At 44.0% G+C, this 26633-nt stretch overlaps 1 protein-coding gene across 3 annotated transcripts in view; it reads right to left on the minus strand.

Annotated features, from left to right (window-relative positions):
* Positions 1 to 13804: 13804 nt before the first annotated feature.
* SYT9 (synaptotagmin 9) overlaps positions 13805 to 26633 on the minus strand; it is a 185418-nt gene continuing 172589 nt past the window's right edge. For all 3 annotated transcript variants that reach the window (XR_014231410.1, XM_082341596.1, XM_082341597.1), the window contains one exon: positions 13805 to 16061. Coding sequence is in view for 1 of the 3 variants with exons in the window: in XM_082341597.1 (XP_082197723.1) it covers positions 16053 to 16061 (9 nt within the window). In the remaining 2 variants the exon portion in view is untranslated. The remainder of the gene's footprint in view (positions 16062 to 26633) is intronic.

Genomic DNA, 26633 nt, shown 5'->3' on the forward strand with positions numbered 1-26633 from the left:
AGTCTTGGGCCTTGATTGTTTTCAGCTCGAAATAATCCAAATGCCAAAGAGATTTTGGGGTGGGAAATTTTGCTCCCCTACAAAAGCAAGACATTTCTGGGGGTATACTCTCTGGAACAATACCTGTGGGGGGATGAATGGCGCTTGAGTGAGCAAAGAGAGAAGTTCAACTGCAATGCAGTTGCAACAAAGGCCTCAACCAATCCCACAAGGAGCTCTGGAACTAGGCGGGACCTTCAGACGTGTCCAGAAGGGAGGCAAAGGGACGATGCCTTGGCAGCCCTGCCTCAAGCACTCCTTGGTGGGGGCTGTTCCTGGGAAGGGATCGTATATAACCTTGAGTAGGGCAGCTTCCTCTGGCTGAGGACACGGCCTGGAGAAGGACTCAGCTCTGAGCTGTTAGCGGCAACACCCACACAACTGAGGGAATGAGTGTCCTTATCCTGAAGGGTAGATTTGGCCAGCATGCCGCAACACCCACTTCAGTAGGATAAGCAGAGGCCAGACTTTGCCAAGTTTGTAGAACACACCAAATATTTTAGATGTTATGGTAAGAAGAATGAGAGACAATTAGAGCTTCAAGTAAATGAGTTACAGAAATAGGTCTGTGTTTCAGAGAGACGTCTCTGGTGGCCAGGTGAAGGCAACAAGACTAAATTCAAGGTGGGAGATGAGGATGCTGTTATGATTCGTGGAGAGATGATGAGGGCCAGAACGAAAGTAGTGTCAGCAGAGAGAGAGATAAATGGATGTCATGGTATTGTGATTGATAATAAGAAACATATATTTGGTCTTCCACCACTGTTCCTGGAGTTTTCTTTGATGAGAGCCATTAAAGTGTCTTTTGTTTTGTTAATGAGGTGCCTTTGTAAATCACCTAAGGATGGGGGCTGGTTGCCAGTGGAACCAACCTTATGATTAAGGGGTTGAAGCTTTCGTTTCCACCCCCTGACCTGGGGGAGGGAAGAGGGGCTGGAAGTTGAGGTTAGTCACCAGTGGCCAATGATTTAATCAATCATGCCTCTGTAATGAAGCCTCCAGAAAAACCCACAAGGAGAAAGAGTTCAGAGAGCTTCCTGGTTGATGAACACATGGAGATTCAGGAGAGGCTGCTCCCAGAGAGTATGGAAGCTCCACGCCCTTTCCCTACACCTTGCCCTATGTATCTCTTCCATCTGACTGCTCCTGAGTTATATCCTTTTATAATATACCAGTAATCTAGTAAGTAAAATGTTTCTCTGAGTTCTGTGAGCTGCTCCAGCAAGTTAATCAAACTCAAGAAGGGGATTGTGGGAACCACGGACTTATAGCCATATGGTCAGAAGCACAGGTGACATGACAACGTGGACTGGTGACGTGGAGGCAGTCCTGTGGGACTGAGCCCCGAACCTGTGGGATCTGGTGCTACCTCCAGGTAGACAGTGTCAGAACTGAGTTAAATTGTAGAGCACCCAGCTGGTAAAGGAGAATGGTGGTGTGGGGAAAAAAACATACATTGTAATTGGTGATCAGCACTGCAGACATCTTTGAGAAATATTCAGAATGTAAAATTGACAGAACTTGTTTACTGACCAAATGAGAGGTAGAGACAGGGAGGAGTCAGGTTCATGGCCAGATTCTGCATTGTTTTCAACAGCCTCCATTCTGACCCCTTCTAGTTTTAACATTCAGACTGCAGCCAGGGGGATGGAGCCAGTTTGCAAAGCTCATTACGTAATTCCCCTGTTTCGAAGCCTTGACTGTCTGCCAATTCCTCCCCAAGAAATTCCTCAGGCTCAGGGAAGGCTTTGCAAGTAAGTTAAATCTGAATGAAGATCTATAGGTGGAGTGAAAGGTAGGCCAAGGCCTAGGGGGCGAGTGAGGTACCCTCCTGATGGCCAGCAACGCCACCTCTCAGAATTGAGCATGCCTCTTCAGGACCCAGTTTCTGCTACTCTGCTGATGTTTGCCATATGTCTCCCACTCAGCTCTTAGAGTTTAGACACACATCCTTGCTTAGACTAACTCCTGAAAGAAAGGCTGGGCTTTCCTCTTGGGCTGGGCTCACAGCTGACTCCAGAACTGGTCCCTTGTCTAAATCATGCTCACTCCCACCTGGCAGCCAGGACCTACTACCTAACCGGCTCTCTGAAAGACACGTGGAAATTCACATGGATGAGGTACAGACCTCAGCTCCATTACACAGGCCCACTTAATGGGTTTTAGCATTGACCACAAATCTTATATTATTTTGAAGCGCTCAGTGCCTTCCATCTCCTAGAAAGCTGGACAAATGTGAGATAATTTCACTGTGGGTCACCAGAGCCCACGTGCCTGTGAGGACTGAGTGACTGGATACATCAGTTCTACAAGCCATGCAGTGCTGAGGACATGACCGCTCACTTCTCTATCCTTGCTGGAGAATGAGACATTCTTCATAAACCAATTTTCAGAAAGCACAAATTTTCTTTTCACCCAGATAATTTCAAAACATTTTTTAACCTTATTTTCATGGAAATCTTCCCAACTACCTTTCAAATCTATTTACAGCCATTTATTATTAATGACATAAGATGACATTATGAAGATTAGCTATAATGGATCTCTCAGAGATTATTAAGGTATGTTGAGGCATTTGCCTTAGTACTTAGTAGGGAAGGACAACTAGGGATTTTTAGTTCCTGGATCTGCTTTTTATATTCTCTCTCTTTCCCTTCCCCTCTTTGTCTCTGCCCAATCCTTTCTTTCTTTATTTTTATTTATTTACTTTATTTTTGGCTGCATTGGGTCTTCGTTGCTGCGCACAGGCTTTCTCTAGTTGCAGCGAGAGGGGGCTACTCTTCGTTGTGGTGCGCAGGCTGCTCATTGCGGTGGCTTCTCTTGTTGCGGAGCACGGGTTCTAGGCACACGAGCTTCAATAGTTGTGGCTCGCAGGCTCTAGAGCGCAGGCTCAGTAGTTGTGGTGCACGGGCTTAGCTGCTCTGCGGCATGTGGGATCTTCCCGGACCAGGGCTCGAACCCGTGTCCCCTGCATTGGCAGGCAGATTCTTAACCACTGTGCCACCAGGGAAGTCCTCCAATCCTTTTTTTTTAAAAAATGGGCTCATTCTCATGCCGGTACCCTCAAAGCATGTGAAACAGTCTGGGATTATTTAAACTCAGGCTCCAGAAATCATTTGAGGCTGCCTCCTAATCATACTCCTCAGCTGCTTTGTGTCTCCCCATCTCCTGGGCTCATGATCTGTTTCAATAACTCATCCTGCTTCTGCTCTGTAACAGCATCTAGAACTGGGCTGGGGCTCATTATTCTGACCTCAATCTTCGGCACCCTTCCAGACCTCGGCTGCTGGAATCTGTCCTCCAGGTTCATGGGGCTTAGCAACAGGTAAGGGGCACCCCACCCTGTGACCTCAGTAAAGTCCTTTGGGACCTGCTCAGATAGGCTAATCTTGGAAATCTCACTCTGTTCTCTCCATCTCTGAATGCAGCCCCAATATCATCTGCACCCCCCTCCAGTCTCTGCCACAAAGTTGCCCCAAGGAAACTCTGCCAGTTTTGACAGGCAGAGAAGATCAGGTAGGACTTTTCAGGGTCTGAAGCTTGTCTTGTTTCCTTAGGCTGTAAAGAACTCCCTGAATAGTGAGCATAAAATCCCAGAGGGTCTTCCACATTTCAAAGAGGAAAACATCTTCCTTTCCACCTCTGTTCCACCCCAGAGAGACAGCAAAAGATAAATCTGAACACTTCAGCCTCCATGGTGGCTGTCCCAGGAGGACATTGCCACGATGGTCAAACCTTGAAAATTCAGACCAATTGGGGTAGGGGAGGGGCACTGAATGAAGAAGAGGCGTCTGAAATACCAAATTAATTGTTAAAAAAAGTCAGGGTTAGTACCCTTCAGTATGTAAGAAAACCAGAGCTAGAATCCTTAGGAGACTGGTTTTAGTGTCAAAAAAGAATGGTAAGAATAGTTTATAATAAGAGTGCCAAGTGATGGCTATGTGTGTTTACTGAAGCCAATGTGCTGTGCAAATAAGAGGACATGGTCCTGCCCTCAAGGAGCTTATAATTTACAAGTCACACAGACACACATACACAATTAGAGAGCAGTATAAGAGAATCCAGTTGTGAGGATGAGGGTTGTTTGTATGTAAACGTGAGGTGCTTAGGTGACTTGAAACAGCTTCTTCCTTTCTTAAGTTCTGTCATTTTCCCCTCCATATATTAATTTTCTTGTTGATTTGCTACTCTCATCTTTTCAAATTTTTGGATTATATGGAAAGGAAGAAGGTGGAAGTGAAGCCACAGGGAGTGGCCACAGGGACTGTCATTTCAGGATGTAATAAAAAGGAACAGACATCTTGCAGAAGGGGTTTAAATTAGATATTAAGAAGAGTGTTCTGAGACTTTTGGGGTAAGAGGTTATTGAAGAAAGTTGATATTTTTCTAGTGGATAATGAGCTATTTGGGGGATCCCTTCAAACTCTTTAGAGATTTGTGTGAGACTATGGGAAGTCGGGAGAGAACCCCCAAGAAGGCCCCGTAAAGGTAACAAAAAAATGACAGTCATCTGTAAATGCTTGTGATACGCCCAACCATTGTCAGCTACACCTTTAGTTACCCTCTAGCCCACACACCCTCTGCTGAGTCACCAACCTCTCCATTTATCAGTAACTTCACAGTTTGACAGGAGTGAGAAGTTCCCAAGATGCTCCCTTGACCCCATTCACCTCTTCCTACCTTCCCCCCTCACTCGTGGCCTGAGTCCGCTCAGAGCACAGGCTTCTCAGCTCTGGGCATGCTCCGCCCACCCCCCATGCTTCACTCGAAATGCCTTCCAGCCGGATTCCTCTCCAGTCCCGGGCAGTGCTGCTGTCCCCTGCCTGTCACCGGAAGCCTGGCCCCAGGGCGGACAGCTACCGACCCGGCGCCGCATGGTGGACAGTCACAGCCTCTCTCTGCTCTTTGACATAAAAACTATGTGCACCAGAGTCCCAGGAACTCTCAAAAGCTCTCATTGTGATCACTTTGGTTTGGCTCTTGAAACCCACATGGCAGTTTCCTATGAACTGATTCTCCCTGGAGGGCAGTGTCCGGTCCTAACTGGCACCAGTCAAACGCTGGACATGGCAGGTGTGGCTGGTTGGGCTCAGGTGGCCTATTCGGAGTCTCTGTTCCTGCAGCACCTGGTAACTTCATTTCTTTTTTTTTTTTTTTTTATAAATTTATTTATTTATTTTTATTTTTGGCTGCGTTGGATCTTCGTTGCTGTGCGCAGGCTTTCTCTAGTTGCGGTGAGTGGGGGCTACTCCTCACTGAGGTGTGCAGGCTTCTCCTTGCGGTGGCTTCTCTTGTTGTGGAGCACGGACTCTAGGCGCACGGGCTCAGTAGTTGTGGCACGTGGGCTCAGTAGTTGTGGCACACGGGCTTAGTTGCTCCGCGGCATGTGGGATCTTCCCAGACTGGGGCTCGAACCTGTGTCCCCCCTGCATTGGCAGGCGGATTCTTAACCACTGAGCCAACAGGGAAGCCCCTGGTAACTTCATTTCTGCCAGAAGTTTCTAAAGTCTTGCTGATGTTCGCTCACCTTGGGGAGGTTTGGGAGTGGAGGGTGGAGAGCTGGGGGGAGGGGACTGATTAATGGGCACCACAGATGGGATGGGATGAGTGATTTCAGGTGGTGTAAGAGAAGTGGCTGCAGCTGGAGAAGACATGCTGGCCGGGAGATGACGTCACCTGCACAGGCTCCCTCCTGAGTGGACCCCAGGGCCAGGGGCTGTCAGCATATATGGGAAAGCTGGGTCTCACTTAGGTTCTGTGTCTTCCCCAGTGACCCTACTCTTGGTCTCTCTGCTGAACAGTTTCCAAAGTAAGTGAGGCCTCTGGGACCTATGAACATTTAACCCTCTGGGAACAGAACCCCAGGAAGTAAAACCAAGGGGTTACCTGCTGTCCCCAGAGAGCGCCTGCTTGGGTGGTACCAGTTCAGTGTTCCAGGCGCAAACATTGAATCAAATATTCAACGCAAATATTTGTTTGAGCCTTTTGCCACTAGAGGGCAGAGGCTTTTCCGACTGTGGGAGGGTCCTAGTCCTTTTCCTTTTTAGAGTTGAACGGGAATCTACAAAAAATATTTGAGTGGGCATCTACAAAAAGTGTCCACAGACCTCTGACTTTTCTCCCTCCTCCCCCCAATAAATTGATATGCTCAACCAGATTGACTAAACGGATAGAATGGACAGGGGTTTTGTTTTCAAAAACGTTCTTGCGGTCAGTAGAGCATCAGGCACTAGAAATCCACATCCTGAGCCAGTGCACACATGGGCCTGGTGGGTGGGCAGCGCTGGCCTGCGTGTGCTAACACAGTTTGGAGAAGGAAGAAGAAGGAAGATATGTGCCCCCAGACACCTCTGACTTGATGTTATCAGGAGCACAGGGCTAAGCCACTGGAGCTGTGGACAAATCCATGCACTTCCCGGGATCAAGATTTCTATCACAGCCTGAAGCAAGGGATTATAGGCTGTTACTTGAGGAAGTAAGCCCAGGAAGGAGCCTCTCAATATCCTGCCCCTTTCCTGCCCCTGACTATGAACGGAGCACAGACTGTCTTTTCCCCTTTTGTTCATCTCACACCTACTTCACCAAGAAGCCCTTCTTGCAGGGAGCTCTCTGCTGCTGCCCTCTTCCCTCCCTCCAGCTAAGCAGCAGGACTCTTATGAGCTCTTGGGGGTGAACTGAGAGGGTCTGTACTGGTATTTAATTCAAAATGGAATTTCCTCTACTTCGAGGGTGCCAGTTCTGGTTTTATGATGTACAGGAGACATCACCGATCATTAAAAGATTTTTCAGGAAACTCTCAAAATCAAATTCCTTTCAGATCATTTGTTAAAAATGAAAATCCATAGAAAAAGGAACTCAGAAACAGTGAAAGGAGTGGAGAGAGAGACAATGTCCTCCGGAAATCATAAAAAAAGTCCTCCAGACTTAGTCTGCACTTGGGTTTCTGGGCAATAGGGGTCTGGGACTGCATGGGCCCCACCCGGGCTACATCGCTTTCCCAGGGACAGGCACATCAGTTCCTTAGACCCAGGGACACGCAGACCCCAGAGGTGGAAGGAGCACAGAATGCACGGGCCAACACTCTTCATGTGAGAGGCAGCTGGGAGCAGCTTCAGAGGCAGGAGCGGGGTCTTGGGCCCCAGCCCAGCCTGTGACTCTCTCCGCTGCATCCTGCTGCATCTTCTTTGCTCAGCCTTCCTCAGGTTAGCAATCCAGTTAAAAACCCTACATGTGAGTGGCAGCCTTTCACCAGAAATGGCAGCCCTGACAAACCCTCCACATGATGCTGTCGTCTCTGACTTGATCCTTTCTTGAACCTACATATCATGGCCCTGGAGAGGTGGGTGTCACCCCTAGTGACACCTTTCCTGGCTGCAGCGAAAGGCAGAATCTTACCTTATGGATGTAGAATCTTGCATAAAATGAGAGGGGAGAGCTGCCATGACTGAGGGTCACAGGAAGACCCAGAGAGCTCCTTGCTGCAAAGAAATGCACAAGCTTAGGTCTCCCAGCTCTGCATGGGCTCTGCATGGGCCCAGCTCTCCTCAGTCATTTCCCCCTGCCTAGGAGGGACATGAAGCCCCACACCAGCCTCTTCTGAGCTGCGCCTGTACAATAATTGCATTTGTGCTTGTGTGTGCCTCTGTACAGTGGCCTGGGGATACCAAGCACCATGAAGTAAAGATCAGTGAGAGGCTGGGGCAGGGCAGGAAATTCAAAGCAGAGGCTTCTTGTGGCCATGCTTCTGTTGTGAGCTTGAGCCCTTTGGGGATTGCTTCTTCCAGGAAGTCCTCTGAATCCCAGAAGAGTGGGAGCCAAGTACAACCACAGGTACACTGCTGTTCTCCCTCGGGTATGTCTGTGATCTGTTTGTACCAGGGACTGACAAGGTCTGGGCAGGGCCCCTGAGGGCTGGAGGTTACAGGGTTGGTCAGTGGCAGAGCAGATGCTCAGCCCCACCGCGGGCAGGGCTGTCTTCAACCAGCACTCGGACTGGTTTGAGTTCCTTCTGCATCTTCTGGGGCCAGCTGGTCTCTGCCACTGCTTCTGTCTACCAGAACGAGGCAGATGTTTTATGATTAGAACCCAAAGCAGTGAGATCATGCACTAGAATAGTTTCAAGTGGGTAAATTTTAGTTAATCTTCCTTCCCAGTCCTTAACCCCTGTATAATTACAGCTTCAAGCCTGAAATCTGCCTTTTCCAAACTAGTGATTTTACCTTGTCCGCTGGAGTCAAAGGTCATGAGTTCTTCCCTCATGAAGAAAAGTCTAAAAGGTTTTTAACTTAAAAAAAAAAAAAATTATTTATTTATTTAGCTGCATCGGGTCTTAGTTGCTGCACACGGGATCTTCATTGTGGCATGCGGGATCTATTGTTGCGGCGCACGGGGCTTCTCTCTAGCTGTGGCGGATGGGCTCAGTAGTTGCAGCACATGGGTTCTCTAGTTGTGGCACACGGGCTCCAGAGCGCGCAGGCTTAGTTGCCCCACAGCGTGTGGGATCTTATTTCCCTGACCAGGGATCGAACCCACGTCCCCTGCATTGGAAGGCGGATACTTAACCACTGGACCACCAGGGAAGTCCCCTTCCTTCATTTACATAAACGCCTTTCTCCACAAGGACTTGCCCTCCATATGGAAGCATCAGAAGACCTGAAGACTGCACTGGCGTTTCCTGAGTCTGCTCTTCCAAGCCAGAAAGGGCCCCTCTGAGGGATAGTAGGTCCCACTGAGGCTTCACGCACAGGAACAGTCCTTTAAGAAGGCACCTGCCAACAGCTACTTTTACATGGGCTGGGAACATTGACATAATGGAGCCATTCAACCAAATGTCAATATTTGGTCTACCAAACAGAATAAGTGTTTGAGTAATTTACTAAACTTTTCTGGTTTTATGGGACTCTTTCAAGTCACAGATATACCCCCTTGGATTTCCTTTGAGTCCACTGTTTATGTTTTTTGAAATTCCATCTTTATGTCCCCTAAAAGTTCAAGATGAATAAACTTTAAAACGTAGGGAAAAAATGAAGAATACGGCACTTGGGCTGGCTCTAGAGTTTCCCCCCCACTCCCCTGCCCGCACACACAGTGGTTGTCCTTGTTCTTATTCTGTTTGGTGACATGGATTCATTCTCCTTTGCTCTGAATTTTTTGGGAAAAAAAGAACCACCTTTCAGAGAGGGGAGAATCAAAACCAAGTGGCAGTTGCTGCCAAAGTGGCCATTCTTTCGACCCAGAAGCCCCAGAGGGTTTGTCGAAGCTGTTGAGTGGACTGCTAAGGAGAGTGTCAGCAGGCCAGGGAGTAGCTGTGAAAGGGCCAGCGGGGGTTAACAGCGCTGGTTAGGGCCGGGATCAGGCAAGCAGCTTCCTGCGGATCTCAAGCGTGGAAAACACCCGGAGGCAAAGTTTAAATGTCCTCTTGTTAATTTTCCTCAAACAAATCCAATTATTGCAAAACCTGTTAGTGCTGTTCAAGATAGTGTGACACACCTTTGCAGAGAACAAAATAAAATCGATACATATATATATATATATATATATATATATATATATATATATATATATATATATATATATATATATATATATATATATATGAAAAATATTTACTTTGGTTTAAGTATTTTCAACCCCAGGAGTTCTGATTTGGAAAATAGCATTTAGTGTTCCTCTTTCATTTTATATGGTAAGCCGAGACACCTTATTCTCTCCAGGGGGGCTTACTTAGCTCAGGACTGCCTGGGTCTTATTCTCAATGAAACATTCATATATTCACTCTTTCTATGCAGAAAACACAATTTTAAAATACTGACCATAATGTTGGGACACAATGCTGCTTGTGTAAGAAAGTCTGTAAGCCTTTCTGGATCCAACAGGCCCAGTGAGCCCTCAGCAGGGTTCCCATCTGAGTTTGTAGACACACAGGCAGGGACAGCACATTTGTTTGCCTTTAAGAAAGGTACAGTTTATGGCAATGCTTTTCTTTATTGAGTCCTTATCTTGTTTGTACTTTCTGGTGCACTTTTAAGGTAAGGATCGTTGGAAAACTCTATTTTAGACTTAAAATTTAATTAGTTACAAAATTTCTTGGAGAAAAATATATATTTAAAAAATGATTACTGTTTTGAGATGAAGGTAAAACTTGTTTCTGGAAGATTTATTCACCAGTTTATATAGTCCATAAGTTCATCTCTGAGGCCCTGAATACAAATATCTTTAGGTATTTGAAGAAATGATTTTATTATTACCTGAAAGCTTTGAGTTTGGTGAATTAGAGAAATTGTCTTTACTTGAAAATTCAAATCTGGATACTGCTGCCATGAAAAAAGAATTTTATCTAAATTGTGAAAAAGTCAGTGTCTTGAAGATGATGTTTACTTGATAGGAAAAACCATCAATATTACTATGTCAAATGCTGGTTTGGAAATAGCTTTAATGCAATGGATAGTTATTGGAATAATAACGACAATAAATTTAGTATCGAGCCAAGAAGATATTAACTTGTTTTGTTTTTAAACTACCTTTACCACTTGGAATTACAAGTTGAATTTTCAAAAAATAAAGAAAATGGATAAAAAAATGATACCATGCATCGTAAACTATAAGATGTGGTGTTATCATCAATAATCTTCATATTGATAAATATACTTTAAAAAAAAACTGTCTGGCAATGCTCATCCGTTTCCCAGGGAAATCTACCTTATGATGGAGTTTGGAGAGGCAGTAGCAATGAGTTAAGGGGACAGCCTCTGTGGCCCAGGTCCCTTTGGCCTGTTCTCCTCTTCCCTACCAGGAGGAGGTACATGAGAATCATCAGCTGGCCTGTGGATGAGATGGGGGACCCTGATGCCACTGAGACTTAGCCAAAGTACGGGACTTCAGGGCTGGCTCTTGATCCTCTGGGGCCTTGGGGGCCATCTTCAATCTTGATTCTTAGTCCTTCCCATGCCCAGAGCTCCTGGACACAGTGAGAAGACACCAGGGAGCGAGGGGACAGAAGTGATCATACTACTGGTTTAACTTTGCAGCCCATATGCCCAGGAAGCCTAGGCAGCAAGTGACATGTAAGCCTCTTGAGTGGAAGAAGGAGGAAGTGGGTTCTGCCATAGTCATTGGAGAGCCTTGATCTGTTCTCTTGGGAGACTGAGCAAAGGGAGCTTTATATCTGACATCATCAACACTGGAGGCAGGTCCGTGGCACTGACCAGAGCTTCCTTTACCTCACATCTGGGCTTAGCGTTGAGAACTAGGGCTTGTCTTCCACAGCTCCCAGAATAACAGCCAACCCTCTTTTTTCCTATTTTTCTCAGAGTTCTCCTACAGGTCTTCTCCGGGATATTTCCTCAACTGCTGGGGCAATTTTTCTGATTATTATCTTTTCCTGAGCTTTACTATTTCACTTCTTCCATGAAGGTCAGCCTATTTGATATGAAGTTGGAGAGAAGGTAGAATAGCTTGTGCTACAATGGAAGGGCTCCACTCATACGGAACGGGCATCTCGGAGACACACTAGATTTCTCTGAACACTGCCTATGACTTCTCTCTGGCTGAGAAGGTAAGGCGCCAAGCAGCGCCTTTGTGGCAGGTGTCACTGGGTCTGTGGTTAGGAAAGTGCCCACAGGTGGTTGTTAAAGGACATTGAAGGGTTATGGCCTCTTTCTGGCCCTGAGAGAGGATTGGAGGGGGAAGAGTCAGAAGACCCCACTGGTGAGAAAACCCGAGCCTCAGAGAGGTCTCGCTGGCCACTCTTAAAGAAACAGGTGAGGCCATCCTCTCTGGCCATTCCAAGGCCCTCCCAGGCTGGACACTCTCAATACCCCTCAGTGGCCATCAGTGAAATGGGTGGCCATGGGCAGCCACATGGCCTGCAGAATTCTCAGGATCCACATACAGGCTGCAGACACTGTTTTTGGCCATATGCGCATCCATGGTTATGTCCTTTTCTCAGTTCATTAAATCACTTTCTATAACTTTGCTTTGAAAGTTCTAGCAAGGTGGCTGAGTTTGGAGGAGGCCAGGGTGGAGGGAAGAGCAGTGGACCGACCCTGACTATTCCATATGGCGGGACTGCTGCAAGAGAGGGAGGGGCAGACTGGAGAAAGCACCATGGCAACCGTAGCCATGCCAGGACCTCATGCCAGGGGACAACTGGCAGAGCTATGCTTAAACTAGATTTGATAAAATCTCTGTCTCTTAATTAACTACAGTAATTCTTTCTGAAGCGAAGTCTTCAGAAAAGGGACAAACAACCTGTGCTTACTTACTTAGCATTTTCATTTCTAAGTATGTTCCCAAGCATGGGAATGTCTTGTTTGGACTTTTACTTTGGCAGTAAAGATAAGGGGGGTAAAAAGCACTCAACTCAAGCTTTTGAGCAGTCACTAGAATGACAATTTTCCTCCAGGGTTTCTTGTGACACTGTAAGTTCTGTTTTGATCATAACTATTCACTTTTCTTCAGCTTATGCTCTATTTAAGTGTTCATGAATAACCCTTCCCCTTCTCCTCTGCCCCTTATTATTCCCCCCTCACTGCACCCTCGTGCATGTTAAGTACTGCATATGATTTTAAAGTGACAGCTATCCAGGAAGCCTTCTGATTCAGTGACACCTCCCCCTCCACTCCCATCCCCACTATCTCCAAAGTGGCCCCGATGAGATGAGCCACACTTTCTGGTATTCCATTCTTGTGTAATCCCTTCCCCTTGAATCTAGGCTGGCCCTATGACTTGCTTTTGACCAACAGTCTGTGGTGGGAATGACTCTGTGTTACTTCTGAGGTTATTTAGAAGAGCCTTGCAGCATCTACTGGGACCTCTTGCAACGTTAGCTCTGGGGGAAGCCAGCCGCTATGAAAGCAGTCTGACTGCCTTGAGACCTCCATGTTGTGAGGAAGCACAAGCTAACCATGTGGAGAGACTATGTGTAGAGAGATGCCCAATGAGCCTCCAGCTGTTCTGGTCATCCCAATAGAGGAGCCAGATGTATATGCAAAGAGTCCATCATGGATATCCTGCCCCGTTCCGTATTCAGGTGATACCAGCCTCAGCTGCCATCTGATAGCAACCGTAAGACTCCAAGAGAGAGCAATCACCTAAACACTGCCAACCCACAGAATCATGAGAGATAACTTGTCATTTAAACCACTAAGTTTTGTAGTGCTTTGTTATGCAGCGATAGATAATTGGAACATCCACCAGGACAGGATGGCCATGAAGATAGCAAGACATTTTCCATATCTATCTTTTGTCAGTCTTGTTGGCTTGAGAGTATGCCTTTCTTCTCTTCATATGAAATGTAGTTCTACTGATGGCCATAAGGACAAAATCATTCCATTTAGAGTCATGCTTGTTTGGGCATTTTGAAAACATCCACACTGTAGAAACCATTCCTTTCCCTCCCCTCCCCTATTCCTCCTCTGGTCATGCACCAGTGTACTTCCTAGGTATCATATCGCCTGCAAAATGTGCCCAGTTCACTGGCTGGGAAGATGCTTTTGCGGGAACACTCAAATAGGGCAGATCTCCTTGAAGACAAAGGCAGCAAGAGGAATGGGCTGAGAATCAGTGCCAGGTGATTGAGGGAGACAGTTGGTTTCTCCCCATCTCTTGGAACCAGTTTTCCCCAAGGTCTCTTCCAAAGATCTAACCAGGTTATATCCCTTTCCACTGCCATTTCCATTTTTTCAAGGTACTTTAATTTCCTTCTCTATCCTGGAAAAGACAACGGAGAATTATCTTCCCCCCAAGTTCAATGAAACAAGGTTGGAATTTTTCAAAAGGAACATTTACTAGGAAACTAAAGGGAAACCAAACAGAAGGCAAGAGAACAGAGGCAGAGTTGCAGATGGGCTCAGGGAGTTCAAATTTATAACCAGCCTCTGGCCACGGCTGGACTGTTAGGCAAAGCTTTCCAGCACAAGCCACCTGCCTGCCTCTTTGCCTGCTGGCCCCTACAAAGCCACCTTCTGTTTCATACCAACAAGCCAGTAGCATACTCATAAGTACCCCAGGGCTGCTAGTTCTTTAGGCAGGAAGATCTTAGCCTGGGGAACAATAGGCACAGCTGCCCCAGGATCTCCTGCCCAGGCTCCCAGTGCCAAGGACAAGTCAATGTTTATTGGGATGGTTGCCGGATATCTATTGGGGCCAGTCTGGTTTCTCTGGGACCATCCTCTGGGCTCATCTGCCTGCATCTAGAGATAATATTTCTGCTGACTATCCTGCTGGCACTAGTCCTTCATGCTTTGGTTCTAAACACTGGTATGATGGAAGATGTCTGAATGCAGAGGAATAGGCAGAGGGAACCTTGGGCAAAGAAAGTTGAATTCTTCTCATGTCAACAGACATAGGCAGAACCTTGGGTTCCCTTTGGGTCCTGGAGGTTGAAAGCCAATCAGAGATGGAAATGGATTAGGCAGGCTGGGGAACACATGAAGCTGGAAAATTGTAACACTGCCTCATACAACCAAAGGTCTCCATCCTTTTAAGATCTGACATTAGGGTAGTTTCTTGTACTGGGTAGCTGTGGCAATAAGAACTTTCTGAAGACCTGCAATGATTGTGCTTCCACCAAGTTAGTCCCACATGGAAGTGTTCATTCAAATGAAGATAAATGAGCTTCCCAGGAAGGTAAACTACAGTCCAACTCTGGATTCTGCTGCAAAGAGATTGTATGAAAGGGAAATGCTGTCTTGGAGAAATGGTGCAAATGTATGGACAGGGCACCTTACACCTATAATGGGAGAGAGAGGGCCACTAGGTAACAACACCACCCCCAGGGCATGCTGAGGCCTTTAGTTTCATTTGTATGGAGGCAGAAGCAATGAGGATGAAGAACACAGCTGGCAGTGGGTTGGCTGATGTGGTCACAAAGGAAGCTGAGTAATGAATGTGATACCCGGGGAGAGCCCTTGACCTTCACTCCTGCAGGTATTTCCATTCCCCAAGTGCTGTGAAAGTGATGCATGTGTCCGGAAGTGAAAGGAAACCTGTCGGTGGCTGCCCAAGGCTATGCCTCTGGGCTGTTGCATATGGAAATACCCCAGAAGGCACTCAGGCCAAGAAGGCCCAAAAGTTGTGCCTTCAATCAGGGGCCAGCCGTATCATCTCTCCAAGAACTCAGCTCACTCCATGGTACTTCTGTTTCTGAGGCTGTTCTCTCAGTGGACAAATGTACCTGGGAAAGGGTATTCCAGAATGCCTATGCCATTGAGATGTATGCCTCTCTAACAGGGATGACGATGAACTTTCATTCTCATTGCCAACACCAGTTGAAAGGAAGTGGCTACTGGCTATCTTGAAAACAGTGTTGGAGATTCTGACTCCTCACATCTGGGTTTTGCAGAAGAGAGGGCCATGATCAACTGGTACTCACTGCCATGTACATGGGAGTAGGCAGTGAATTTGCTGTGAACTAGACCTCTTTGTACTCGATTTTCTCCGGGGTAACAGCCTGCTTATCCTATTACTCTCCTGGGGCTATTCCTTGCAAAGCTGGAGTACTTCTTGGGTGAAATTATTTTCTGGAGACAACTATTAGCTCAGTGGTAGTCCAGTGTGAATTAGATCTGCTGCCTATTTAGCACCTGGATAGATTTTAAAATATTCTGTCCTTCCAGGGCCTTCAAGCAAATAACATCATGTCAGAGTGACATTGCCAGGGCAGCTGCTACGACCCCATCACCAAGGGCCTTATGTTAATCATTAAGAGTCCTTTAGGTACTCTGAGTACTCTCACTGTATCAGGTGGTTTCTTCCATAGTCCAATCTCAATTCTTGGCCAGAAGAGATGTGCTTCCCCTACAGCATACCACCTTAGGCCACCTGAAGACGGCTGGACTGTTCACGTTCAGCAAACCCAATCTGGAAAGAGGGCCAGTTATTGCTGTGGTTACAGCTGAATTATTTGGTCACTGGCGTCGTCTGGATGTTGTTGGATGGGAAAAGTTACTGAAGATCTTTGTAAGATGGTTGTCCTACTGTGTTCTTGGCATAAGTGGTCCTCTTACCCATAGTCATCGTTTCTGTAGGAAGAAGAAACAAAAAGAATGCTTTGGTTTTCATCCATATATATATATTTTTTCAGTTATTTTCTTTTTTTAATTGAAGTACGGTTGACTTACAATGTTGTGTTAATTTTGCTATAAAGCAAAGTGATTCAGTTATACATATATATGTATGTATGTATGTGTATATATATATATATATATATATATATACACATTTGTTTTTAAGTATTCTTTTCCATTATGGTTTATCATAGGCTATTGAATATACTTCTCTCTGCTGTACAGTAGTACTTTGTTGTTTATCCATTCTATACATAAAAGCTTACATCTGCTAACCTCAACCTCCCACTCCATCCTTCTCCCATCCACCTCCCCCTTGGCAACCAACAGTCTATTCTCTATGTCCGTGATTCTGTTTCTGTTTCATAGATAGGTTCATTTGTGTCATATTTTAGATTCCACATATAAGTGATATCATATGGTATTTGTCTTTCTCTTTCTGACTTACTTCACTTAGTATGATAATCTGTAGTTGCATCCATGTTGCTGCAAATGGCATTATTTTGTTCTTTTTTATGGCTGAGTAGTATTCCGTTGTATATATGTACCACATCTTCTTTATCCATTCATCTGTTGATGGACATTTAGGTTGCTTCCATGTCGTGGCTACTGTGAATAGCACTACTATGAACATAGGGGTGCATGTATCTTTTTAAATTACAGTTTTGTCTGGATATATGCCCAGAAGTGGGATTGCTGGATCATATGGTAATTCTATTTTTAGTTCTCTGAGGAACCTCTATACTGTTTTCCACAGTGGCTGTACCAACTTACACTCCCACCAACAGTGTAGGAGGGTTCCCTTCTCTTCACACCCTCTCCAGCATCTGTCATTTGTAGACTTTTTTTTTAAAACTTAAACAAAAAAATAAATTTATTTATTTATTTATATTTTTAATTTTTGGCTGTGTTGGGTCTTCGTTGCTATGCACGGGCTTTCTCTAGTTGCAGTGAGCAGGGGCTACTCTTCATTGCGGTGCATGGCCTTCTCATTGCGGTGGCTTCTCTTGTTGCGGAGCACAGGCTCTAGGCACATGGGCTTCAGTAGTTGTGGCATGTGGGCTCAGTAGTTGTGGCTCACAGGCTCTAGAGAGCAGGCTCAGTAGTTGTGGCACACGGGCTTAGTTGCTCCGTGGCATGTGGGATCTTCCCAGACCAGGGCTAGAACCTGTGTACCCTGCACTGGGGACATGGGTGAACCCGAATCCACCCTGCTGGTGGGTTCTTAATGACTGCGCCACCAGGGAAGTCCCATTTGTAGACTTTTTAATGATGGCCATTCTGATGGGTGTGAGGTGGTACCTCATTGTAGTTTTGATTTGCATTTCTCTAATAATTAGCAATGTTGAGCATCTTTTCATATACCTATTGGCCATCTGTATTTCTTCTTTGGAGAAATATCTATTTAGGTCTTCGGCCCTTTTTTCGATTGGGTTGTTTTTGTTGTTGTTGTTGTTGAGTTGTATAGCTGTTTGTATATTTTGGAAATTAAGCCCTTGTTGGTTGCATCATTTGCAAATATTTTCTCCCAGCCCATAGGTTGTCTTTTTGTTTTGTTGACGGTTTCCTTTACTATGCAAAAGCTTGTTAGTTTGATTAGATCCCATTTGTTTATTTTTGTTTTTATTTCTATTGCCTTGGGAGACTGACCTAAAAAAAATTGGTATGATTTATGTTAGAGAATGTTTTGTGTACGATCTCTTCTAGGAGTTTTATGGTGTCATGTCTTATGTTTAAGTCTTCAAGCCATTTTGAGTTCAGACAATACTACAAAGCTACAGTAATCAAAACATCACGGTATTGGCACAAAAACGACATAATGGATCAATGGAACAGAATAGAGAGCCCAGAAATAAACACACACACCTATGGTCAATTAATCATTGACAAAGGAAGCAAGAATATACAATGGGAAAAAGACAGTCTCTTCAGCAAGTGGTGGTGGGAAAGTTGGACAGCTGCATGTAAATCAATGAAGTTAGAACACACCCTCTCACCATACACAAAAATATTTCCTTTTTTTAACACTGAAGTATCGTTGATTTACAATGTTTAAAGTAAATAGCAAAGTGACTCAGTTATATATATATATATATACACATATACATATATATGTTCTTTTTCAGATTTTTTTCCATTATAGGTTATTATAATTGAATATAGTTCCCTGTGCTAACAGTAGGTCCTTGATGTTTATTTTATATACAATAGTGTATATCTGTTAATCCCAAATTCCCAGTTTATTCCCCTACCCTTCTCCTTTGGTAACCATAAGTTTATTTTCTATGTCTGTCATCTATATATTTTTAACGGGTATCAGACAAATGCCAGGCACTGCGATAGATGCTGGGGATACAGATACCATGAGGAAGACACACATCCTGCTTTCAAAGAGCTTACAGAGGGAGAGATTACAACGTGAGAAGCTAAACAACAGAGATGTGTGTAAAATGCGTAGGAGCAAAGAGCGGGGAAGGACAAACTTCTAGGGGATTGAGGTCTACAGGGAGGATTCTGAAGATGTCTTGAGCTGGGCCATTTAGGCTGAAGGGGAGGCCATCAGGAGAGAAGGAGGGAAGGCCATTGTGGGCAGAGGAAGGAGCCTGTGCAGAGGCAGGAAAGGGCGTTGGAGGGACTGTCAGAATTTGGTGTGAGAAGTGGAGCAGGAGGAAGTAAGGCTGGGGAGGGGAGAGTGATTCTGCGTGGTGTGACACCCCTTCCGTGCTCTCAAGCTGTGAGGGATGGGCTTTTTCACTGGAGCCCCAGACTTAGCGTAGCAGGATATCTTGTGATTCACACTCAGCCCAGCATTCAAGTTAATTTAAACTCAGGGCATCTTCCAATACAGACTAAGAGTATTCATGCTGCAGTCACAGAGAGAAAGAAAACTGGAGTCACTTCTATGGACATAGCAATAACAAAAAGCAAACATGTAAACCATGGGAGAGCTGCAAACGTTCTCAAACTGGAATGTTTGGACTGCATTTCAAAGATCAAATGTTCATGTGTGAGGCTATTAGAGAAAGTAATACAAGCCAGAGCATAATTGGTGAAGGAGAAGCCAAGTCTGACTGTGACCCTGGGCTCTGAAGTGTGTGCATGGGTGTGGGTACACCCATACCCCTGGGAGAAGAATATTCTTTTCTGGATCTAGGAGGAAAATGTGAACGGATATTTCCCTTATATTGTGATTCAAATACAACTTTCCCAGATGCTCTGGAGCACCCTCCAGCTGGCTCTGCTTCCCAACCCACCACCCACATCATGTACTGGTTCCCAGAGCCCCTTCTGCCAGCTGTGAGACTCATACTGCAGGCCAGCTTGCCAGTCCCTGAATCCTTTCTTATCAGGAAGGCAAACCATCAACAGGCTCAGCCCCACCAATGAATGCCATGTGGTCTGGAATTAGCTGTGCTGCTACTAGCCAGTGAGGCCACATGCCACACGCCTTCAGTTTTTGATTATCTATAGTGATATGAACTTTACAAATCCTTAAAAGAACCTCTGAAGTTCTTTACTGAAGGATACAGAGATGTTAGAGAGATTAGTTTGCCCAAAGCCATGCTAAGTGTCAGAGTTGGAATTTGAACCCAAGACTTCTAACTACAAAGTTTAAGCTTCACAGCATTTACAATAGCCAAGACATGGAAGCAACCTGAATGTCCATCGACAGATGAATGGATAGAGAAGGTGTGATACATACACACACACACACACACACACACACACACACACTGGAATACTACTCAGCCATAAAAAATAATGAAATAATGCCATTTTCAGCACCATGGATGGACTTAGAGATTATCATACGAAGTGAATTAAGTCAGAAAGAGAAAGACAAATACCACATGATATCACTTATATGTGGAATATAAAATATGACACAAACGAACATCTACGAAACAGAAGTGGACTCACAGACATAGAAAACAAAGGAAAGGGGGTGGGGGAGGGATAAACTAGGAGTTTGAGATTAGCAGATACAAACTACTATATATAAAATAGATAACAATAAAGTCCTACTATATAGCACAGGGAACTACAGTATATTCAATATCCTGTAATAAACCATAATGGAAAAGAATATGAAAAAGAATATATATATATGTATAACTGAATCACTTTGTTGTGTACCAGAAACTAGCACAACATTGTAAATCAACTATACTTAAATTTAAAAAAATTTAAAAATAAAATGAAATAAAAAGTTTAAGCTTTAGCAATTACATCATTCCTAAATGCACTGTGTAAGTTCAGTCTATATATCTGAGCTTCTGCCCTGGTTTTCTAGACACTCTAAATCTAGCCAGATGAGGTAACTTTAAGAAACCCTAGTCCAAGCTAGCAGCATGCAGCAGGTGCCATATCCCACCTACAGCTTCCTACTTTCTTATTCCATTTCTCTGGATTCCCCTGGCCAGTGGCCTGCATGTGTATCTCACTTGCCCCCTCAGCTCTATACCCCATTCTTCCCTGTTATGACCTTAGTTTCACCTCTTCATTTGCATAGTCCCTCCAGACTGCTTTGGGTAGAGCTCTCCCAAAATGCCCAGCCTTAGGGACTACCTCTGTACCTGGTTTGTTATGGCCTTACCTAAGGCCTGCTTAGAGGGCTGGGCTATGACCTCAGCCCATCTTTTAACAGTCCCCATACCCAGGAATACCATCAGCAAAGGCCGTGCTGTCAGTGGCCAAATCACAGTACAGCTCCAAACTGACCTCTGTAACTGTGCTTTGCTCACTTGGTGAAGTCTCCTTACGTGCTCTTAGCTGGAATCAAGCTCAGCCCCTGGGAATACTGTGGAGCAGCCAACTGGTCTACCCCTTCTCCTGGGTGAGTTTTCTGGGCCCTGATCCTGCCTGGCCCCAGCATCCTTGTTTTCCTACTCTAGACAGTGCCACTAAGGCCCCAGAATGCTTTTGGTCTGCCAGCCCACAAGATGAAGGGATTAAAGAAGTTTCAACACCTTTGGCAGAGTGGTAAGGTCACTTCTACCAGGAATCTTACAAAAAAAGCTTTTGTAAACAAATTTTCCCAGGGAAAGTCAGGTATACAAGTTAGGCATGAGAAAAGTAGTTGAGTTTTTCCAGGAGAAGGACAATTTTGAGTATGCCATGGGTGTATTGTGCTGTGGCTCAGTCCTTTTTGCCTCTCTTGTGGGAGAAAAACTTGAAAAACTCAACCAACCCCAAACAAACAAACAAAAAAATAAGCAAATTACAATATCTTTCTAAATTCTTGTAACCTAATAAGCTGTTTCTCAGCCAAGATTTCTGTTAAATGAGATATAAGGAAAGATTTTTCTGTAGTTCAGAAGCGCACTGACCCAGTAGGAATGGTGGTGGGATGGGGTGGTGGAGACTGTGGCATCAAGGCCAGAGACAGCAGTGGTGGTTCAAGTACTGGTGGCTGTAAGGCTGCCTCGCCGGTTCCAGTGCTGGTACCGGGCCCATTTCAGGGGGCAGAAGCAGCAGCGTCCTTGCTATCAGGAAGCGCCAGGGGTTTAGAAGGTATCAGGAACTTCAGTGGCATCAACAGGATGTACTGGTTACAATCTTATCTGAAGAGAGGGGATTTTAAGCAAATTCAATTGTTCTGAGACATATGGATTTGATTTGAATTAAATTGAATTGAAACTAAAGATGAGAACTGTCCCAATGAAAACTGTAATGTGAAGTGACATTTCTATCACAAAAATGACAGCTGATGTGAGACAGGCCATTGAGACTGACCCCAAATTAAGAACATGAAAAGATTAAGTAGATCATTAGATAACATCTGCCTGTGAATTGGAAAATGGGTTTTGATTACAGGAAGTATCTAAGGGCTTTGAAATCAGAAGCTTGTCAAAAATTGAAGTGACTCATTACATGATTCAATCTTATTATACTTAATACTGTTAAACTTGTATTTTAAAATTTTATTTTTTAAATAAACATAAAAATCTTGGGATTTCGTTGACTATTTATTACGTAATACAGATACAGCTCTGCAAATATATGAAGAAACACCATGCCTGGCCCGCTTAGAATCTGATTCTTCCCTTCCCAATTTCCCCAAGGAGGGCATTCTTTAGTCTTCACTCCCCCTCGCATCTTGAAGAATCAGTATGTTAAAGAAAGAAAGCAGTGTGAATGTAACTGCATTTCCAGCCAGGAGATTGGGGCAAAAGACAGAAAATGGAAGCGTCCATTTGGGTAATAACTACTATTTATTGAGCACTCAAGCACCCTGCTTTATCCTAAGAGCTTTGCAAACTTTCTCTCATTCAATACTTGCCTTGACCCTCTGTGACAGATGTTACAATTACTTTTTTTACAGAGGTAACTGAGTCTGAGAAAGGCCAAACAACAAAGGTTGTAAATGACAGAGCCAGGATCTGCCATCACGCATTTATGGATCCAAATGTGTGCTCTTAGGTACTCTGCCCAGGATGGCAAATTATGGCACCTTGAACGCCGATTCCATTACGGCGCCTTTCTAAGAAGGATTCTCAGTTCAGAAAAGAACTCTGAACAGTCCAGACTTCATAGGAAAGCATGTTAAGATCCATTGTCAGGTCAACCTTGAGGGGAAGGTGGTGAATGGTGACACGTGTGACATGCAGGCTGTTACTGAGAGGGGTTCATCAAAAACAAGCAAGAAGCAGGGCTATAAGTGAGGCACCGTTCATAAGATAAGAAGAGTGTTGTCATGGTTTTTCAGATGAAGGGGCAAGTTAGGGAATTGCTGAAAGGAAAAACTTATTCTACCTGATGAAGTTAAGTAGAGGATTTTTGGGTTGGTTACTCCAAGTTTACATTCAGTACATTTATTCATTAATTGGTTCAACAAGCACTTATTGAGCACCAGGCAAATGTGCTGACCACTAGAAACAAGAAGATAACCAACGCACACCCTGCTCTTGAAGAGCTCAGTTGTCAATAGATGACTAGAGAACCAAGGATGATGAGCAAGAAGAAAGAGTAAATGAGGTCTTATCAGGAAGTTTGATTGTAACTGTTAAGCAGTGTGCACATATGCATATATGTGTGTGTGTGTGTGTGTGTGTGTGTGTGTGTGTGTGTGCACGCACAAGCACAGGCGCACATAGCTCCATCTACTCAAATCAGGGAAGGAAGAAAAAAGTTATGATAAAAAAAGTGGGTAAGGGTGAAAGTTGAAAGGGTCCTAGGATATATGTGATGCACTGGATTGAGGGGAAAAAATCCCATTTTAAAAGCCTGAGGATGTCTCCCACTGACAATGCAGCTAGCAGAAGCCAACCATAAGAAGAGACTTCCTTTGTTAATACATAGCTTTGGTGAAATCTCCCTGGGAGGCAGCCCATGCCCGGTCCCAGGTCTGTGCACAGGTATCCTACCTTTGTAATTTGGGACTCAGCTCTCTCCTAATCTCAGTCACTATAGAGGACTTGAACAGATAATTCTATTCCTGTTATTTGGAAAAGTAACTTTGTAATGCCAGAAAGGTATAACATACAAGAATAACAAATGAGGAAGTAATGATGCTTTTGTGTAAGTCATATTTATTTAAGTGTAATAACACAATTTTGCTTTGTTTATGCTTTGTTCATGTTTTTAAGGTAAATGCTTAATGAAATGATATAGTAGAAATTTATCAGATTTATGATTTTAGTGCATATATTTAGGAGAACTTAATTTGTTAAATTTATAGTCAATATTCAAATGCTTAGGAAAATCTAATATACTAAATTTATGAATTTGATTTTTAAGATGTTGAAATGCTCAAGGCAATTTAATCTAAATGTATAAGATTTTATTTATTACCATTATACGAGTTAACAGTCCTTGAGAACAATTTTGTTTAACATCTACTGTGTTAGATATTTGAAGTGTTTGATATAATCACATTTTAAATTTGTGACCTTAGTTTGAAATGTTTAAGGGAAAATAGTCAATCAATTGCTTAAACAGTGCTTAAATATTAGAAGAATTTTTTGCTAGATTTATAAGGTTTTTTCCCTTTATTGTGAAATATTTAAGAGAATTTGATTAAGTGTGAAATTGGCTTTAGAACTCTAGGGAAATTTAATCTGTCAAATTAATGAGCTAATTGAGAATTAAGCAAAGAAGTAAAAATGATCATTTAAATTTCAAAACAAAATGATTAGATTTATAATCATTATAATAGTTAACACTATGTAGGATTTAGTATGTACTGTTTTAAGCATATTACATATATTAATCTATTTACTCCTCACCACAATTCTTTGAGGCGGGTTCCATTATTATCTCCACTTTATCAATGAGGAAATTGAGGTACATAGATGTTAAATGACTGCTTTACCAAGTGCTACGGACTGAATTGTGTACCCTCCAAAATTCATCTTTGCAGATGGGGTCAGAGCAGGTAATCAGGGTTAGATGAGGTCATGAGGGTGGGGCCTTCATGATGTGATTAGTGCCCTTATAAGATGAGACACCAGAGAGCTCTCTCTTCTTCTCTTTCTTTCTCTCTACCTACCATGTGAGGACACAGTGAGAAAGCTGCCACCTGCAATCCAGGAAGAGAGCTTTCACCAGAACCCAATCATGCTGGCATTCTGACCTCTAAATTCCAGCCTCCAGAACTGTGAGAAAATTAATTTCTGTCGTTTTAGGCCCCCAGTCTGTGGTATTTTGTTATGGCAGTCTGAGCTAAGACACCAAGTATATTAGTTTCCTAGGGCTGCCATAACAAAATACCACAAACTGGGTGGCTTAAGTCAACAGAGATTTATTCTCTTACATTTCTGGAAGCTAGAAGTCTGAAATCAACATTTGAGTGGGGCCATGCTCCCTCTGAAGGCTGTAGGTAAGAATTTCCCCTTGCTTCTTCCTAGCTTCTGGTGGTTACCGGCAATCCTTGGCTCCTTGGCTTATAGCTGCATCACTCCAATTCCTGTCTATTATCATGCTGCATTCTCCCTGTGTGTCCCTCTGCGTCTTCACATGGTCTTCTTATAAGGACACTAGCCATTGGATTTCAGTCCCATCATTTGGGGCCCAGTTTTTAACTTAACTACATATATCTACAAAAACTATTTCCAAATAAGGTCACATTCTGAGGTTCTAGGTAGATAGGAATTTGGGGAGGAACACTATTTAACCCAGTATCCCATGTCACCATATTCAGCACATTGATAAACCCAATGTCAGTTCTCAGTCCTCATTTTACTTGACCTATTGGCAACATCTGACAGATCTGATCATCCCTTTCTCCTGGAAACAACTGTTTTTCTCTTGTCTTTGGATAGTCTAAGTCTCTTACTACTACAATGACTTTCTCTTTCCTAGTCTCTGTTGGTTTCTCTTCTTTCCCCTACTTTTAAGTGTTGGAATGTCCCAATTTTTAGTCCTTGGGCCTCTTCTCTTCTCCATTTACATCTCAACCACATCTTTACAACTACAGTTTGACCTACCTCTGGAAATCTAGATTTCTGTATCTAACTGCCACTGATGTCTCCCTGTAGATGCATCCAACAGATGCTTCAAATGTAGTAGGTCCAACTCCTGACTGCCCCGCACAGGGGCTCCACTTGCAGTCTTCCTCAGCTCACTTCATGGCAACTCCATCTTTCCAGTTGCTCAGGCCCCAAACATTGGAACCATCCCTTCGCTTCTCTCTGTCACACCCTACAACAGGAAATCCTAATAGGTCTCCTTCCAAAATATATCCAGAATGTAACCACTTCTCGCCTCTACTGTTTCCATCTAGGTAACAGTGGAAGACTCCTAAAGGTCTCCCCACTCTCACCCTTGCCCTGATATAGTCTATTCCCAGCACAGAACCAGAGGGAACAATTGTAAGCCCAGATCATGTCATATCTCTCTTCAAAATGCTGCAATGACTTTCCTGTTCATCTCAGAGTGTGAACCGAAGTCCTTATGAAGATCTACTAGGTTCTTTGTAATTGGGCCCTGCCCATCCTGTGTACCATCCTGATCTCACTCCTACTACTCTCCCTCTCACTTCCTCTGCAACTCCCACACTGCTCTCCTCACTGTTCCTTGTACAAACTTCCTTAAGGCCTCAGTGCTGGCTGTTCCCTCAGCTTGCATTTCCACATGGCTTGCTCACTCATCTCCTTCAAGTGTTTGCTCAAATGTTCGAATTCTCCTTGAGGCCTACCATTACCTCTATTAAAATTAACCTCCCTTTAAAAAACAACCAACCAACAAAAAAAAAAAACCACTACCACATTTCTGATTCTCCTTACTTTCTTGTATTTTTCGTAGTACTTATCACCTTCAATATTACATACTGTGTTCACTTACAATGTTTATTTTCTGTTTCTTTCACTAGAATATAAGCTTTATGAGGACAAAAGTTTTTGTCTATTTCTTTCTCACAGATGTATACCCAGAGTAGTGTGGTACTCAATCAATATTTATGGGACTGATCATTACTTGGACAGAATGGCACAATACAACAAATTATGCAGGAATGCAAAGAGGAATCTTGAAAGATTGCTGAGATAAGCAACCAGCATGGTGATTACAACCATGAATGAATTCTGA

The sequence above is a fragment of the Balaenoptera borealis genome (assembly GCF_965194805.1).
Source record: "Balaenoptera borealis genome assembly, chromosome: 11".
In the NCBI taxonomy this organism is placed as follows: Eukaryota; Metazoa; Chordata; class Mammalia; order Artiodactyla; family Balaenopteridae; genus Balaenoptera; species Balaenoptera borealis.